Raw genomic sequence first — 18,299 nt, forward strand, 5'->3', positions numbered from 1 at the left:
GAGTGAAATTTAACTCACTGTGTGAGTGAGTGAGGGGAGATTACACAGTGAAATTTACCTCACTGTGTGAGTGAGTGAGGGGAGATTACACAGTGAAATTTACCTCACTGTGTGAGTGAGTGAGGGGAGATTACACAGTGAAATTTACCTCACTGTGTGAGTGAGTGAGGGGAGATTAGACAGTGAAATTTACCTCACTGTGTGAGTGAGTGAGGGGAGATTACACAGTGAAATTTACCTCACTGTGTGTGTGAGTGAGGGGAGATTACACAGTGAAATTTACCTCATTGTGTGTGTGTGTGAGGGGGGATTAGTCAGTGAAATTTACCTCATTGTGTGAGTGAGGGGAGATTACACAGTGAAATTTACCTCACTGTGTGAGTGAGGGGAGATTACACAGTGAAATTTACCTCATTGTGTGTGTGAGTGAGGGGAGATTAGACAGTGAAATTTACCTCACTGTGTGAGTGAGTGAGGGGAGATTACACAGTGAAATTTACCTCACTGTGTGTGTGTGTGAGGGGGGATTAGACAGTGAAATTTACCTCACTGTGTGTGAGTGAGGGAGATTACACAGTGAAATTTACCTTATTGTGTGTGTGAGTGAGGGGAGATTACACAGTGAAATTTACCTCATTGTGTGTGTGAGTGAGGGGAGATTACACAGTGAAATTTACCTCACTGTGTGAGTGAGTGAGGGGAGATTACACAGTGAAATTTACCTCACTGTGTGAGTGAGTGAGGGGAGATTACACAGTGAAATTTACCTCACTGTGTGTGTGAGTGAGGGGAGATTACACAGTGAAATTTACCTCATTGTGTGTGTGAGTGAGGGGAGATTACACAGTGAAATTTACCTCACTGTGTGAGTGAGTGAGGGGAGATTACACAGTGAAATTTACCTCACTGTGTGTGTGTGAGGGGAGATTACACAGTGAAGTTTACCTCACTGTGTGAGTGAGTGAGGGGAGATTACACAGTGAAATTTACCTCACTATGTGAGTGAGTGAGGGGAGATTACACAGTGAAATTTACCTCATTGTGTGTGTGAGTGAGGGAGATTACACAGTGAAATTTACCTCATTGTGTGTGTGAGTGAGGGGAGATTACACAGTGAAATTTACCTCACTGTGTGAGTGAGTGAGGGGAGATTACACAGTGAAATTTACCTCATTGTGTGTGTGAGTGAGGGGAGATTACACAGTGAAATTTACCTCACTGTGTGTGTGAGTGAGGGGAGATTACACAGTGAAATTTACCTCACTGTGTGAGTGAGTGAGGGGAGATTACACAGTGAAATTTACCTCACTGTGTGTGTGAGTGAGTGCGGAGAGATTACAGAGTGAAATTTACCTCACTGTGTGAGTGAGTGAGGGAGATTAGACAGTGAAATTTACCTCACTGTGTGTGTGAGTGAGGGGAGATTACACAGTGAAATTTACCTCACTGTGTGAGTGTGTGAGGGAGATTAGACAGTGAAATTTACCTCATTGTGTGTGTGAGGGGAGATTACACAGTGAAATTTACCTCACTGTGTGAGTGAGGGGAGATTACACAGTGAAATTTACCTCACTGTGTGAGTGAGTGTGAGGGGAGATTACACAGTGAAGTTTACCTCACTGTGTGAGTGAGTGAGGGGAGATTACACAGTGAAATTTACCTCATTGTGTGTGTGAGTGAGGGGAGATTAGACAGTGAAATTTACCTCATTGTGTGTGTGAGTGAGGGGAGATTACACAGTGAAATTTACCTCATTGTGTGTGTGAGTGAGGGGAGATTAGACAGTGAAATTTACCTCACTGTGTGTGAGTGAGGGGAGATTAGACAGTGAAATTTACCTCACTGTGTGAGTGAGTGAGGGGAGATTACACAGTGAAATTTACCTCTGTGTGTGTGAGTGAGGGGAGATTACACAGTGAAATTTACCTCACTGTGTGTGTGAGTGAGGGGAGATTACACAGTGAAATTTACCTCATTGTGTGTGTGTGTGTGAGGGGGGATTAGACAGTGAAATTTACCTCATTGTGTGAGTGAGGGGAGATTACACAGTGAAATTTACCTCACTGTGTGAGTGAGGGGAGATTACACAGTGAAATTTACCTCACTGTGTGAGTGAGTGAGGGGAGATTAGACAGTGAAATTTACCTCACTGTGTGTGTATGAGGGGAGATTACACAGTGAAGTTTACCTCACTGTGTGTGTGTGAGGGGAGATTACACAGTGAAATTTACCTCATTGTGTGTGTGAGTGAGGGGAGATTACACAGTGAAATTTACCTCACTGTGTGTGTGAGGGGGGATTACACAGTGAAGTTTACCTCATTGTGTGTGTGAGGGAGATTAGACAGTGAAATTTACCTCACTGTGTGTGTGAGTGAGGGGAGATTACACAGTGAAATTTACCTCACTGTGTGAGTGAGTGAGGGGAGATTACACAGTGAAATTTACCTCACTGTGTGAGTGAGTGAGGGGAGATTACACAGTGAAATTTACCTCACTGTGTGTGTGAGTGAGTGCGGAGAGATTACAGAGTGAAATTTACCTCACTGTGTGAGTGAGTGAGGGAGATTAGACAGTGAAATTTACCTCACTGTGTGTGTGAGTGAGGGGAGATTACACAGTGAAATTTACCTCACTGTGTGAGTGTGTGAGGGAGATTAGACAGTGAAATTTACCTCATTGTGTGTGTGAGGGGAGATTACACAGTGAAATTTACCTCACTGTGTGAGTGAGGGGAGATTACACAGTGAAATTTACCTCACTGTGTGAGTGAGTGTGAGGGGAGATTACACAGTGAAGTTTACCTCACTGTGTGAGTGAGTGAGGGGAGATTACACAGTGAAATTTACCTCATTGTGTGTGTGAGTGAGGGGAGATTAGACAGTGAAATTTACCTCATTGTGTGTGTGAGTGAGGGGAGATTACACAGTGAAATTTACCTCATTGTGTGTGTGAGTGAGGGGAGATTAGACAGTGAAATTTACCTCACTGTGTGTGAGTGAGGGGAGATTAGACAGTGAAATTTACCTCACTGTGTGAGTGAGTGAGGGGAGATTACACAGTGAAATTTACCTCTGTGTGTGTGAGTGAGGGGAGATTACACAGTGAAATTTACCTCACTGTGTGTGTGAGTGAGGGGAGATTACACAGTGAAATTTACCTCATTGTGTGTGTGTGTGTGAGGGGGGATTAGACAGTGAAATTTACCTCATTGTGTGAGTGAGGGGAGATTACACAGTGAAATTTACCTCACTGTGTGAGTGAGGGGAGATTACACAGTGAAATTTACCTCACTGTGTGAGTGAGTGAGGGGAGATTAGACAGTGAAATTTACCTCACTGTGTGTGTATGAGGGGAGATTACACAGTGAAGTTTACCTCACTGTGTGTGTGTGAGGGGAGATTACACAGTGAAATTTACCTCATTGTGTGTGTGAGTGAGGGGAGATTACACAGTGAAATTTACCTCACTGTGTGTGTGAGGGGGGATTACACAGTGAAGTTTACCTCATTGTGTGTGTGAGGGAGATTAGACAGTGAAATTTACCTCACTGTGTGTGTGAGTGAGGGGAGATTACACAGTGAAATTTACCTCACTGTGTGAGTGAGGGGAGATTACACAGTGAAATTTACCTCATTATGTGTGAGTGAGTGAGGGGAGATTAGACAGTGAAATTTACCTCACTGTGTGTGTGTGAGGGGAGATTACACAGTGAAATTTACCTCATTGTGTGTGTGAGTGAGGGGAGATTACACAGTGAAATTTACCTCACTGTGTGTGTGAGTGAGGGGAGATTACAGAGTGAAATTTACCTCACTGTGTGTGTGAGTGAGGGGCGATTACAGAGTGAAATTTACCTCACTGTGTGAGTGAGTGAGGGGAGATTACACAGTGAAATTTACCTCACTGTGTGAGTGAGTGAGGGGAGATTACACAGTGAAATTTACCTCACTGTGTGAGTGAGTGAGGGGGGATTAGACAGTGAAATTTACCTCACTGTGTGAGTGAGTGAGGGGAGATTACACAGTGAAATTTATCTCACTGTGTGTGTGAGTGAGGGGAGATTACACAGTGAAATTTACCTCACTGTGTGTGTGAGTGAGGGGAGATTACACAGTGAAATTTACCTCATTGTGTGAGTGAGTGAGGGGAGATTACACAGTGAAGTTTACCTCACTGTGTGAGTGAGTGAGGGGAGATTACACAGTGAAATTTACCTCATTGTGTGTGTGTGTGAGGGGGGATTAGACAGTGAAATTTACCTCATTGTGTGAGTGAGGGGAGATTACACAGTGAAATTTACCTCACTGTGTGTGTGAGTGAGGGGAGATTACACAGTGAAATTTACCTCACTGTGTGAGTGAGTGAGGGGAGATTACACAGTGAAATTTACCTCACTGTGTGTGTGAGTGAGTGCGGAGAGATTACAGAGTGAAATTTACCTCACTGTGTGAGTGAGTGAGGGAGATTAGACAGTGAAATTTACCTCACTGTGTGTGTGAGTGAGGGGAGATTACACAGTGAAATTTACCTCACTGTGTGAGTGTGTGAGGGAGATTAGACAGTGAAATTTACCTCATTGTGTGTGTGAGGGGAGATTACACAGTGAAATTTACCTCACTGTGTGAGTGAGGGGAGATTACACAGTGAAATTTACCTCACTGTGTGAGTGAGTGTGAGGGGAGATTACACAGTGAAGTTTACCTCACTGTGTGAGTGAGTGAGGGGAGATTACACAGTGAAATTTACCTCATTGTGTGTGTGAGTGAGGGGAGATTAGACAGTGAAATTTACCTCATTGTGTGTGTGAGTGAGGGGAGATTACACAGTGAAATTTACCTCATTGTGTGTGTGAGTGAGGGGAGATTAGACAGTGAAATTTACCTCACTGTGTGTGAGTGAGGGGAGATTAGACAGTGAAATTTACCTCACTGTGTGAGTGAGTGAGGGGAGATTACACAGTGAAATTTACCTCTGTGTGTGTGAGTGAGGGGAGATTACACAGTGAAATTTACCTCACTGTGTGTGTGAGTGAGGGGAGATTACACAGTGAAATTTACCTCATTGTGTGTGTGTGTGTGAGGGGGGATTAGACAGTGAAATTTACCTCATTGTGTGAGTGAGGGGAGATTACACAGTGAAATTTACCTCACTGTGTGAGTGAGGGGAGATTACACAGTGAAATTTACCTCACTGTGTGAGTGAGTGAGGGGAGATTAGACAGTGAAATTTACCTCACTGTGTGTGTATGAGGGGAGATTACACAGTGAAGTTTACCTCACTGTGTGTGTGTGAGGGGAGATTACACAGTGAAATTTACCTCATTGTGTGTGTGAGTGAGGGGAGATTACACAGTGAAATTTACCTCACTGTGTGTGTGAGGGGGGATTACACAGTGAAGTTTACCTCATTGTGTGTGTGAGGGAGATTAGACAGTGAAATTTACCTCACTGTGTGTGTGAGTGAGGGGAGATTACACAGTGAAATTTACCTCACTGTGTGAGTGAGTGAGGGGAGATTACACAGTGAAATTTACCTCACTGTGTGAGTGAGTGAGGGGAGATTACACAGTGAAATTTACCTCACTGTGTGTGTGAGTGAGTGCGGAGAGATTACAGAGTGAAATTTACCTCACTGTGTGAGTGAGTGAGGGAGATTAGACAGTGAAATTTACCTCACTGTGTGTGTGAGTGAGGGGAGATTACACAGTGAAATTTACCTCACTGTGTGAGTGTGTGAGGGAGATTAGACAGTGAAATTTACCTCATTGTGTGTGTGAGGGGAGATTACACAGTGAAATTTACCTCACTGTGTGAGTGAGGGGAGATTACACAGTGAAATTTACCTCACTGTGTGAGTGAGTGTGAGGGGAGATTACACAGTGAAGTTTACCTCACTGTGTGAGTGAGTGAGGGGAGATTACACAGTGAAATTTACCTCATTGTGTGTGTGAGTGAGGGGAGATTAGACAGTGAAATTTACCTCATTGTGTGTGTGAGTGAGGGGAGATTACACAGTGAAATTTACCTCATTGTGTGTGTGAGTGAGGGGAGATTAGACAGTGAAATTTACCTCACTGTGTGTGAGTGAGGGGAGATTAGACAGTGAAATTTACCTCACTGTGTGAGTGAGTGAGGGGAGATTACACAGTGAAATTTACCTCTGTGTGTGTGAGTGAGGGGAGATTACACAGTGAAATTTACCTCACTGTGTGTGTGAGTGAGGGGAGATTACACAGTGAAATTTACCTCATTGTGTGTGTGTGTGTGAGGGGGGATTAGACAGTGAAATTTACCTCATTGTGTGAGTGAGGGGAGATTACACAGTGAAATTTACCTCACTGTGTGAGTGAGGGGAGATTACACAGTGAAATTTACCTCACTGTGTGAGTGAGTGAGGGGAGATTAGACAGTGAAATTTACCTCACTGTGTGTGTATGAGGGGAGATTACACAGTGAAGTTTACCTCACTGTGTGTGTGTGAGGGGAGATTACACAGTGAAATTTACCTCATTGTGTGTGTGAGTGAGGGGAGATTACACAGTGAAATTTACCTCACTGTGTGTGTGAGGGGGGATTACACAGTGAAGTTTACCTCATTGTGTGTGTGAGGGAGATTAGACAGTGAAATTTACCTCACTGTGTGTGTGAGTGAGGGGAGATTACACAGTGAAATTTACCTCACTGTGTGAGTGAGGGGAGATTACACAGTGAAATTTACCTCATTATGTGTGAGTGAGTGAGGGGAGATTAGACAGTGAAATTTACCTCACTGTGTGTGTGTGAGGGGAGATTACACAGTGAAATTTACCTCATTGTGTGTGTGAGTGAGGGGAGATTACACAGTGAAATTTACCTCACTGTGTGTGTGAGTGAGGGGAGATTACAGAGTGAAATTTACCTCACTGTGTGTGTGAGTGAGGGGCGATTACAGAGTGAAATTTACCTCACTGTGTGAGTGAGTGAGGGGAGATTACACAGTGAAATTTACCTCACTGTGTGAGTGAGTGAGGGGAGATTACACAGTGAAATTTACCTCACTGTGTGAGTGAGTGAGGGGGGATTAGACAGTGAAATTTACCTCACTGTGTGAGTGAGTGAGGGGAGATTACACAGTGAAATTTATCTCACTGTGTGTGTGAGTGAGGGGAGATTACACAGTGAAATTTACCTCACTGTGTGTGTGAGTGAGGGGAGATTACACAGTGAAATTTACCTCATTGTGTGAGTGAGTGAGGGGAGATTACACAGTGAAGTTTACCTCACTGTGTGAGTGAGTGAGGGGAGATTACACAGTGAAATTTACCTCATTGTGTGTGTGTGTGAGGGGGGATTAGACAGTGAAATTTACCTCATTGTGTGAGTGAGGGGAGATTACACAGTGAAATTTACCTCATTGTGTGTGTGTGTGAGGGGGGATTAGACAGTGAAATTTACCTCATTGTGTGTGTGTGTGAGGGGGGATTAGACAGTGAAATTTACCTCATTGTGTGAGTGAGGGGAGATTACACAGTGAAATTTACCTCACTGTGTGAGTGAGGGGAGATTACACAGTGAAATTTACCTCATTGTGTGTGTGTGTGAGGGGGGATTAGACAGTGAAATTTACCTCATTGTGTGAGTGAGGGGAGATTACACAGTGAAATTTACCTCACTGTGTGAGTGAGGGGAGATTACACAGTGAAATTTACCTCATTGTGTGTGTGAGTGAGGGGAGATTAGACAGTGAAATTTACCTCACTGTGTGAGTGAGTGAGGGGAGATTACACAGTGAAATTTACCTCACTGTGTGTGTGTGTGAGGGGGGATTAGAGAGTGAAATTTACCTCACTGTGGGTGAGTGAGGGAGATTACACAGTGAAATTTACCTCATTGTGTGTGTGAGTGAGGGGAGATTACACAGTGAAATTTACCTCATTGTGTGTGTGAGTGAGGGGAGATTACACAGTGAAATTTACCTCACTGTGTGAGTGAGTGAGGGGAGATTACACAGTGAAATTTACCTCATTGTGTGTGTGAGTGAGGGGAGATTACACAGTGAAATTTACCTCACTGTGTGAGTGAGTGAGGGGAGATTACACAGTGAAGTTTACCTCACTGTGTGAGTGAGTGAGGGGAGATTACACAGTGAAATTTACCTCACTGTGTGTGTGAGTGAGGGGAGATTACACAGTGAAATTTACCTCACTGTGTGTGTGTGAGGGGAGATTACACAGTGAAGTTTACCTCACTGTGTGAGTGAGTGAGGGGAGATTACACAGTGAAATTTACCTCATTGTGTGTGTGAGTGAGGGGAGATTACACAGTGAAATTTACCTCACTGTGTGAGTGAGTGAGGGGAGATTACACAGTGAAATTTACCTCACTGTGTGTGTGTGAGGGGAGATTACACAGTGAAGTTTACCTCACTGTGTGAGTGAGTGAGGGGAGATTACACAGTGAAATTTACCTCACTATGTGAGTGAGTGAGGGGAGATTACACAGTGAAATTTACCTCACTGTGTGTGTGAGTGAGGGGAGATTACACAGTGAAGTTTACCTCACTGTGTGAGTGAGTGAGGGGAGATTACACAGTGAAATTTACCTCACTATGTGAGTGAGTGAGGGGAGATTACACAGTGAAGTTTACCTCACTGTGTGTGAGTGAGGGGAGATTGCACAGTGAAATTTACCTCACTGTGTGAGTGAGTGAGGGGAGATTACACAGTGAAATTTACCTCACTGTGTGTGTGAGTGAGGGGAGATTACACAGTGAAATTTACCTCACTGTGTGAGTGAGTGAGGGGAGATTACACAGTGAAATTTACCTCATTGTGTGTGTGAGTGAGGGAGATTACACAGTGAAATTTACCTCATTGTGTGTGTGAGTGAGGGGAGATTACACAGTGAAATTTACCTCACTGTGTGAGTGAGTGAGGGGAGATTACACAGTGAAATTTACCTCATTGTGTGTGTGAGTGAGGGGAGATTACACAGTGAAATTTACCTCACTGTGTGAGTGAGTGAGGGGAGATTACACAGTGAAGTTTACCTCACTGTGTGTGTGAGTGAGGGGAGATTACACAGTGAAATTTACCTCATTGTGTGTGTGTGTGAGGGGAGATTACACAGTGAAATTTACCTCATTGTGTGAGTGAGTGAGCAGAGATTACACTGTGAAGTTTACCTCATTGTGCGGGAGTGAGGGGGGATTACACAGTGAAATTTACCTCATTGTGTGTGTGAGTGAGGGGAGATTACACAGTGAAATTTACCTCACTGTGTGTGTGTGTGAGGGGAGATTACACAGTGAAATTTACCTCACTGTGTGTGTGAGTGAGGGGAGATTACACAGTGAAATTTACCTCACTTTGTGTGTGAGTGAGGGGAGATTACACAGTGAAGTTTACCTCATTGTGTGTGTGAGGGGGGATTACACAGTGAAATTTACCTCATTGTGTGAGTGAGGGGAGATTACACAGTGAAGTTTACCTCATTGTGTGTGTGAGGGGGGATTACACAGTGAAATTTACCTCATTGTGTGAGTGAGGGGAGATTACACAGTGAAGTTTACCTCATTGTGTGTGTGAGGGGGGATTACACAGGGAAATTTACCTCACTGTGTGAGTGAGGGGAGATTACACAGTGAAGTTTACCTCACTGTGTGTGTGAGTGAGGGGAGATTACACAGTGAAGTTTACCTCATTGTGCGGGAGTCCGGCTGCTGAGAAAATGGGGATTTTCTGGCCTCTGGCGATGCTGTTCATGACATCAATAGGTGAAATCCCCGTTTGAATCATTTCCTCCGGGTAAATCCGAGATTGTGGGTTAATCGGCTGCCCTGGGAATTGCCAATCCATAATGAGCACATGAGGACAGTTGAATAACCAAGACAAACATCTTTCCCATCAAAACCAACACTCAACTCTTCCACGCTCAACAATCGCTCCGCTTCCTGGACATTCATCGCCATAACTTCCATTATTCGAACCACCTACACGGTGAATGCAGACACGTTGTGGCCCAGTGGCTCTTAGCCCGATGTCCCAGTTTTGAACCCTATTCCTGGACTTGATGACCAAGGAAGCTGTATTTATAATGCGGTCAAACAGCTTGTGTGTTCCCTCCAAATGCCTGCAAAACTCCCATGGCAGGCAGCAGGTTGTGGTGAGATAACCACTGTAGTTATGTGTACTGCAGTAGGGGGATGTATGCCTGTACCTGTAATACAGGTTCCTCCGGTCAGCCCCTGCCGGCTAGCTCCGCCCACAGGGAGCTTATGTATAAATGTATGAGAGCTGCTCAGACCCTTAGTCTACTGTTGCAGATGGAGGGACAACATCGTACAGCAATAAAGCCTCTATTGTACTAGTCTCTCGGCTTTGAGTATAATTGTTAGCGCCACACAGGTGTGGCAGACCCTCCTGGCCAGCCACGCTAGATGGGGAGTGGTACCCTGTGACAGACTAATGACCTGTTTCAGGAAACCCCTCGCTGAGGAAACAGATGAATATCAGCCTTGTGCACCCCAAGGAGAGGGAAGTGCATCACTGTGAGTACCCAGAACATTTTCCTTCTTACATTTGACAAGTTATTTTTTGCTAACTTTTCTTCTTGAATGACATCCCCTTAAACATCGCTGCCTCCACTACTGATGCCCAGTGGCAGCCGTGTGTACCATCTGCAAAATGCACAACAGGAACTCACCAAGATCTCCTCGTCAATGCTTTTCAAACCTGTGACCGCTACATCACACAGACTACAGCGGTTCAAAAAGGCAACTCACCACCATCTTCTCAAGGGCAATTAGGGATGGGCAATACCATAGATTTTCACAGAATTTTCAGTACAGAAGGAGGCCATTCGGCCCATCGAGTCTGCACCGGCTCTTGGAAAGAGCACCCTACCCAAGGTTAACACCTCCACCCTATCCCCATAACCCAGTAACCCAACACTAAGGGCAATTTTGGACACTAAGGGCAATTTAGCACGGCCAGTCCACCTAACCTGCACATCTTTGGACTATGGGAGGAAACCGGAGCACCCGGAGGAAACCCACGCACACACGGGGAGAACGTGCAGACTCCGCACAGACAGTGACCCAAGCCGGAATCGAGCCTGGGACCCTGGAGCTGTGAAGCAATTGTGCTATCCACAATGCTACTGTGCAGTATCCAAATTGTCAGGTGTACCAAGGTACAATGAAAAGTTCTGCATGAAATCCAGAGCGATCATTCCATACATGAGAAAACACCCATTTCAATTCAATCAATAGTTTGGCAACCCCAGACAGCCTCATCGCTGGATACCGCCTGCCATTGGATTGATAAACATCCAGATCTCACGGGTAGAATGCTGATGCTTACCATTTATGTCAAGGAAATCCTCTGCTACAACTGCAGGCCCCTTATCGATCGGCTTCCCAGATCCATTAAACACTCGACCTAGAATTTCAACCACAAGAACACAATCTCTTAAAGATAGAAGATGCAACAAGCACCATATCTCCGCTCGGACCTTTGAACATTAAACCAATTAGTCGCAATTAACCATCCAGGACCTGGGCAATAGACCAACAAAAGCTGAACCTGTAAAACATTTATGAATTGAATCCCACGCACATTCCAGAACATGGATTCTATAGATCACCTAGGACCTGGATCCTCCCAACCTTCCAGGACTCAGGATCCTCTAAATCTTCCAGGAACAGGATCCTCTTGACCTTCCTGTATTTATATCTTCTAGACCTTCCAGGACCTGTATCCTCTAGACCTTCCAGGACCTGAATCCTGTAGGCCTTCCAGGACCGGGATGCTCTGGACCTTCCAGGGCCTGTACCCTATAGACCTCCTATAGATCCTATAGACCTCGCCAGGATGTAACAGCCCATAACAGCATTCCCGAACAGGCGCCAGAATGTGGTGACTAGGGGCTTTTCACAGTAACTTCATTGAAGTCTACTCGTGACAATAAGCGATTTTCATTTTTCATGTGGAATATCTCGACTTTCCAGAATGTTGATGTTCCAGACTTGGATACTAAAGTTCCTTCACTGTCGCTGGGTCAACATCCTGGAAATTCCTCCCTGACATCACAGTGGATGTACCTACACCTCAAGGTCTGCAGTGGTTCAAGATGACAGCTCACCACTGACTTCTGAAGGACAACTAGGGATGGGCAATAAATGCTGTCCTAACCAGCCACGCCCACATCATGTAAAAAAAACAAATCCTAGAACTGGGTTCAAATTTCTATTATGCCAAATTTATGGGCGCATTTCTCTATTTTTGCCCCATATTAAAGACCGTCTCACCAAGCATGTCTTCTGAAACTGGTGCCCGTAGGATGTCACCGGTAAACTCGCAGGCTGTTAGCTTGGCATCAATGCCAGACGTCCCTTCAAACACCTGCAGAACAAAATATAAATCATTGTCATAGACATGTCACAGAATTTACAGTGCAGAAGGAGGCCATTCGGCCCATCGAGTCTGCACCGGCTCTTGGAAAGAGCACCCTACCCAAGATCAACACCTCCACCCTATCCCCATAACCCAGCAACCCCACCCAACACTAAGGGCAATTTTGGACACTAAGGGCAATTTATCATGGCCAATCCACCTAACCTGCACATCTTTGGACTGTGGGAGGAAACCGGAGCACCCGGAGGAAACCCACGCACACACGGGGAGGACGTGCAGACTCCGCACAGACAGTGACCCAAGCCGGGAATTGAACCCGGGACCCTGGAGCTGTGAAGCATTTGTGCTATCCACAATGCTACCGTGCTGCCCATTGAAGGAATCATGTAGAGTAGGTGACAGGATCGTGGGGGCACGGGGAAATTAGTCAAAGGAGTAATGAGGGTTAATCAGATGAGGGTGAATAATAGGGCAAACCAGATTATTGCAAGAGGATGGCAGAAAGAGGACGGCATGTGATGCACTGTCACACACAATAACAATAACTTGCATTGGATGGCCTTCCTGATAATGTAAGATCTCACCTGTGCTCATTTCGAGTAAAAATTAAACCCCGAGACACGTCTCAGTGAAAATTAAACACCAAGACGAGATTTAGCGGGACCAGAGTGGGGTGTTTCTCGGAGTCTGCAGCCCAGAGAGCGCCACCGCTACTTAACGTTACTTTGTTGTTTTGTTTGGTCTTAATGAGGAACACTCCATCCAGGCCGCACTTACCTCATTCCCTGCGCCGACGTGCTCAGGAAGATGACTCACACAGGGGCGCCATTTTCAAATGCAGCCTCCAGACTCCTCCCCACCGCTGCACCCAACTGATTTCTTACGGGGTCCCTGAGCTCCCCCCCTCACCCCACCACTTACAACACCAGGTTAAAGTCCAACAGGTTTGTTTCGAATCACTAGCTTTCGGAGCGCTGATCCTTCCTCAGGCGAGGAAGGAGCTGCGCTCCGAAAGCTAGTGATGCGAAACAAACCTTTTCTTATCATCTTTATTGTCACAAGTAGGCTTACACTGCAGTGAGGTTACTGTGAAAAGGCCCCTAGTCGCCACATTCCGGCGCCTGTTCGGGTACACAGAGGGAGAATTCAGAATGTCCAAATTACCTAACAGCACGTCTTTCGGGACTTGTGGGAGGAAACCGGAGCACCCGGAGGAAACCCACGCAGACACGGGGAGAACTCCCGGGGAGAGTGTTTGATGGGGACAGTGTAGAAGGAGACTCCGCATGGACAGTGACCCAGCCGGGAATCGAACCTGGGACCCTGGAGCTGTGAAGCCACAGTGCTAACTACTGTGCTACCTGTTGCACTTTGACCTGGTGTTGTAAGACTTCTTACTGTGCCCTCCCCACCGGCATCTCCCACATCATGGCCACCTCTTAAGGGCAAGGGACCCCCGGCCCGATCCCTGTCACAGGCAACCTGGCACCCGGCACCCTGCCAGTTTGGAAGTGCCACCCGGGCAAGCTGGCATTGCCGATGTGGAACTGCCAGGGTGCCAGGCTGCCAGAGGGAGAGCCAGGGTACCACCATACCCAGAACCTGACCACCCACAAGCCTTTAATGGACTGGGAAACACCCCCAGATGCCATTATGCTTTGTCCACCTTTCTGGAAATCAATGCTAAATGGCGCCTTGGCGAGGCCGCTCGTGGGATTAAATGGCCTTGTCGCATTACCAAATCAGGGGCGTTGAGGCCATTAAATCACCCCCCGAGACGCGTCTCAGTGAAAATGCTATTATCAAGGATGCGATAACAGGGAAATATCAATGGGATTCGACAAAGTCAACATGGATTTATGAAAGAGAAATCATGTTTGACAAACCTCCTGGAGGTTTTGAGGATGAAACTCGTAGAATAGATAAGGGTGAACCAGTGGATGTGATGCATTTGGATTTTCAAAATGTTTTTGATCAAGTTCCACGTAAGAGGTGAGTGTGCAGAAATCACAGCACATGGGATTGGGATAATGCACTGGCATGGATTGAGAGTTGGTTAGCAGACAAGAAACAGGGGGCTGGATTCTCGGGATAGTCCGTTTCACTGGCAGCACACCCACACCCGGGGATTTCCCAACGGCGTGGAGTTGCCCACAATGGGAAACCCCATTGTCCGGCTGGCGGGACGGAGAATCTCGCTGCCAGCAGGGGGCGCCCCACACCTGAAAACTGGTGTGGCGGAACGGAGAATCCCACCCAGGGAGCAGGAATAAATGGGTCTTTTTCAAAGTGCCAGCGGTGACTAGTGGGGTCCCGCGGGGATCAGTGCTTTGGCCCCAGCTATTCACAATATACATCAATGATTTGGATGAGGGAGTCAAATGTAAAATTTCCGCGTTTGCTGATGACAAAAACTTGGTGGAAAGGTGAGTGGTGAGGAGGATGCTGGGAGTGATTTAGACAAGTTGTGTGAGTGGGTAAATACATGGCAGATACAGTATAACGTGGATAAATGTGAAGATATCCACTTCGGGCGGAGACCCAGAATGGAAGAGTATTATTTAAATAGTGATGGATTGGGAAATGTTGGCATACAAATGAAGCTCGGTGTCCCAGTACACCAGTCGCTGAAAGCAAGCATGCAGGTACAGCAAGCAGTTAGAAAGGCAAATAGTATGTTTGTCTTCCGTGCAAGAAGATTTAAGTACAGGATCAAGGATGTCTTACTGCAGCTGTACAGGGCTTGGCTGATTACCACAGCTGGAGTATTGTGTTCAGTTAAAGTCTCCTGATCCAAAAAAGGATATACTTGCCATCGAGGGAGTGCAGTGAAGGTTCACCAGACTGAATCCTGGGATGGCAGGATTGTTGTATGAGGAGAGATTGGGTCAACGGGGTCTGTATTCACTGGGGTTTTGCAGAATGAGAGGGGATCTCACTGAAATGTATAAAGTTCTGACAGGGCGGGGCAGACTGGATACAGGGATGCTGTTCCCTCTGGCTGGGGAGGGGGGGGGGGGGGGGAGTGTCTAGAACAAGGGGTCAGTCCCAGGATAGGGGGAGGCCATTTAGCTTGAGGAGAAACTTCTTCACTCAGACAATGGTGAACCTGTGGAATTCTCCAGCACAGAGGTCATGGACGCCAAATCACTGAATATATTTAAGAAGAAAATAGGTAGATTTCTAGACTCTAACGGTGTCAAGAGGTATGGGGAGAGCCCAGGGGTATGGTGGTGATAGAAGATCGACCATAATTGGATTGAACGTTGGAGAAGGTTCAAAGGGCCGAATGGCCTACCCCTGCTCCTATTTTCTATAAGACAGAGTAGGAGTAACAAAGATGTTTTGAGAGGTAATTCAAGAGCTTAAGGCCCAGGAAGCTAAAGGCACAGCCAGCATTAGTGGAGTGATTAAATTTGGGCTATCTTAGAGATCAAAATCGAAGAACGCAGACATTGCAGAATGTTATAGGACAGGAGCAAAAGACAGATAGGGAGATTAAGGGCAAAAGACAGGAAATTGTAGGCCAGTTAGCCTGACTTTGGTTGTTGGTAAGATTTTAGAGTCCATTATTAAAGATGATATTGCGCAGTATTTAGAAGTGCATGATAAAATAGGACTGAGTTAGCACGGCTTTGTCAAAGGGAGGTCATATCTGACAAATCTGTTAGAGTTCTTTGAGGAAGTAACAAGGAAGTTCGACAAAGGAGAATCAGTGGGCGTGATTTATTTAGATTTCCAGAAGGCCTTTGACAAGGTGCCATACGGGAGGCTGCTAAATAAGTTAAGAGCCCATGGTGTTAAGGGTAAGATCCTGGCATGGATAGAGGATTGGCTGGCTGGCAGAGGGCAGAGAGTGGGGATAAAGGCGTCTTTTTCCGGATGGCAGCCGGTGACTAGTGGTGTGCCTCAGGGGTCTGTGCTGGGATCACAACTTTTCACAATATACATTAATGATCTGGAAGAAGGAACTGAAGGCACTGTTGCTAAGTTTGCAGACGATACAAGGATACGTAGACAGATAAGTTGTGTTGAAGACGCTGGGAGACTGTAGAAGGATTTGGATCGGCTAGGCGAGTGAGCAATGAAGTGGCAGATGGGATGCAGTGAGGAAAAGTGTGAGGTTATTAGGTTTGGGAGGAAGAATGGAGGCTTAGACTATTTTCTAAATGGGGAAATGCTTAGGAAATCAGAAGCACAAAGGGACTTGGGAGTCCTTGTTCACGATTCCCTTAAGGTTAAGGTTCAGTCGGCAGTTAGGAAGGCAAATGTAATGTTAGCATTCATGTCAAGAGGGCTAGAATACAAGAGTAGGGATGTACTTCTGAGGCTGCATAGGGCTCTGGTCAGACCCCATTTGGAGTATTGTGAGCAGTTTTGGGCCCCGTATTTAAGGAAGGATGTGCTGGGGCCTTGGAAAGGTCCAGAGGAGGTTCACAAGAATGATCCCTGGAATGAAGAGCTTGTCGTATGAGGAACGGTTGATTTGATTTGATTTATTATTGTCACATGTATTAGTATACAGTGAAAAGTATTGTTTCCTGCATGCTGTACAAACAATGCATACCGTACATAGGGAAGGAAGGAGAGACTGCAGAATATAATGTTACAGTTATAGCAAGGTGTAGAGAAAAGATCAACTTAATATGAGGTAGGTCCATTCAAAGGTCTAATGGCAGCCGGGAAGAAGCTGTTCTTGAGTCGGTTGGTACATGACCTCAAACTTTGGTATATTTTTCCTGACGGAAGGAGGTGGAAGAGAGAATGTCCGGGGTGCGTGGGGTCTTTAATTATGCTGGCTGCCTTTCTGAGGCAGCGGGAATTATAGACAGAGTCAATGGATGGGAGGCTGGTTTGTGTGATGGACTGGGCTACATTCACAACCTTTTGTAGTTTCCTGCGGTCTTGGGCAGAGCAGGATCCATACCAAGCTGTGATACAACCAGAAAGAATTCTTTCTGTGGTGCATCTGTAGAAGTTGGTGAGGGTCGTAGCTGACATGCCAAATTTCCTTAGTCTTCTGAGAAAGTAGTCGTTGGTGGGCTTTCTTAACTGTAGTGTCGGCATGGGGGGGCCAGGACATGCTGTTGATGATCTGTACACCTAAAAACTTGAAGCCCTCGACCCTTTCTACTTGGTTCCGATTGAGGACTCTGGGTCTGTACTCGTTGGAGTTAAGAAGGATGAGGGGGGATCTTATTGAAACTTACAGGATACTGCGAGGCCTGGATAGAGTGGATGTGGAGAGGATGTTTCCACTTGTCAGGAAAACTAGAAGCAGAGGACACCATCTCAGACTAAAGGGACAATCCTTTAAAACAGAGATGAGGAGGAATTTCTTCAGCCAGAGGGTGGTGAATCTGTGGAACTCTTTGCCGCAGAAGGCTGTGGAGGCCAAATCACCGAGTGTCTTTAAGACAGAGATAGATAGGTTTTTGATTATAATAACATAATAAGAATCTTTATTATTGTCACAAGTAGGCTTACATTAACACAGCAATGAAGTTACTGTGAAAAGCCCCTAGTCGCCACATTCCGGCTCCTGTTCGGGTACACGGAGGGAGAATTCAGAATGTCCAAATTACCTAACAGCACGTCTTTCGGGACTTTTGGGAGGAAACCGGAGCACCCGGAGGAAACCCACGCAGACACGGGGACAACATGCAGACTCCGCACAGACAGTGACCCAAACTGGGAATCGAACCTGGGACCCTGGCGCTGTGAAGAAACAGTGCTAACCACTGTGCAGGGGATCACGGATGACAGGGAGAAGGCAGTTGAATGGGGATGAGAAACATATCAACCATGATTGAATGGTAGAGCAGACTCAATGTGCCAAATGGCCTAAATCTGCTCCTATGTCTTATGGCCTTATGGGTGGGAGGTGATCTAATTATTTGAAA

At 45.9% G+C, this 18,299-nt stretch overlaps 1 protein-coding gene across 3 annotated transcripts in view; it reads right to left on the reverse strand.

Annotated features, from left to right (window-relative positions):
* Positions 1-18,299, reverse strand: part of LOC119963812 (V-type proton ATPase subunit B) — a 62,944-nt gene that overhangs the window by 40,256 nt on the left and 4,389 nt on the right. For all 3 annotated transcript variants that reach the window (XM_038793117.1, XM_038793119.1, XM_038793118.1), the window contains 3 exons: positions 12,291-12,384; positions 11,344-11,421; positions 9,679-9,818 (listed from right to left, as the gene is read on the reverse strand). In XM_038793117.1, coding sequence (XP_038649045.1) covers positions 9,679-9,818; positions 11,344-11,421; positions 12,291-12,384 — 312 coding nt within the window. The remainder of the gene's footprint in view (positions 1-9,678; positions 9,819-11,343; positions 11,422-12,290; positions 12,385-18,299) is intronic.

This window comes from Scyliorhinus canicula, chromosome 3, assembly GCF_902713615.1.
Source record: "Scyliorhinus canicula chromosome 3, sScyCan1.1, whole genome shotgun sequence".
In the NCBI taxonomy this organism is placed as follows: Eukaryota; Metazoa; Chordata; class Chondrichthyes; order Carcharhiniformes; family Scyliorhinidae; genus Scyliorhinus; species Scyliorhinus canicula.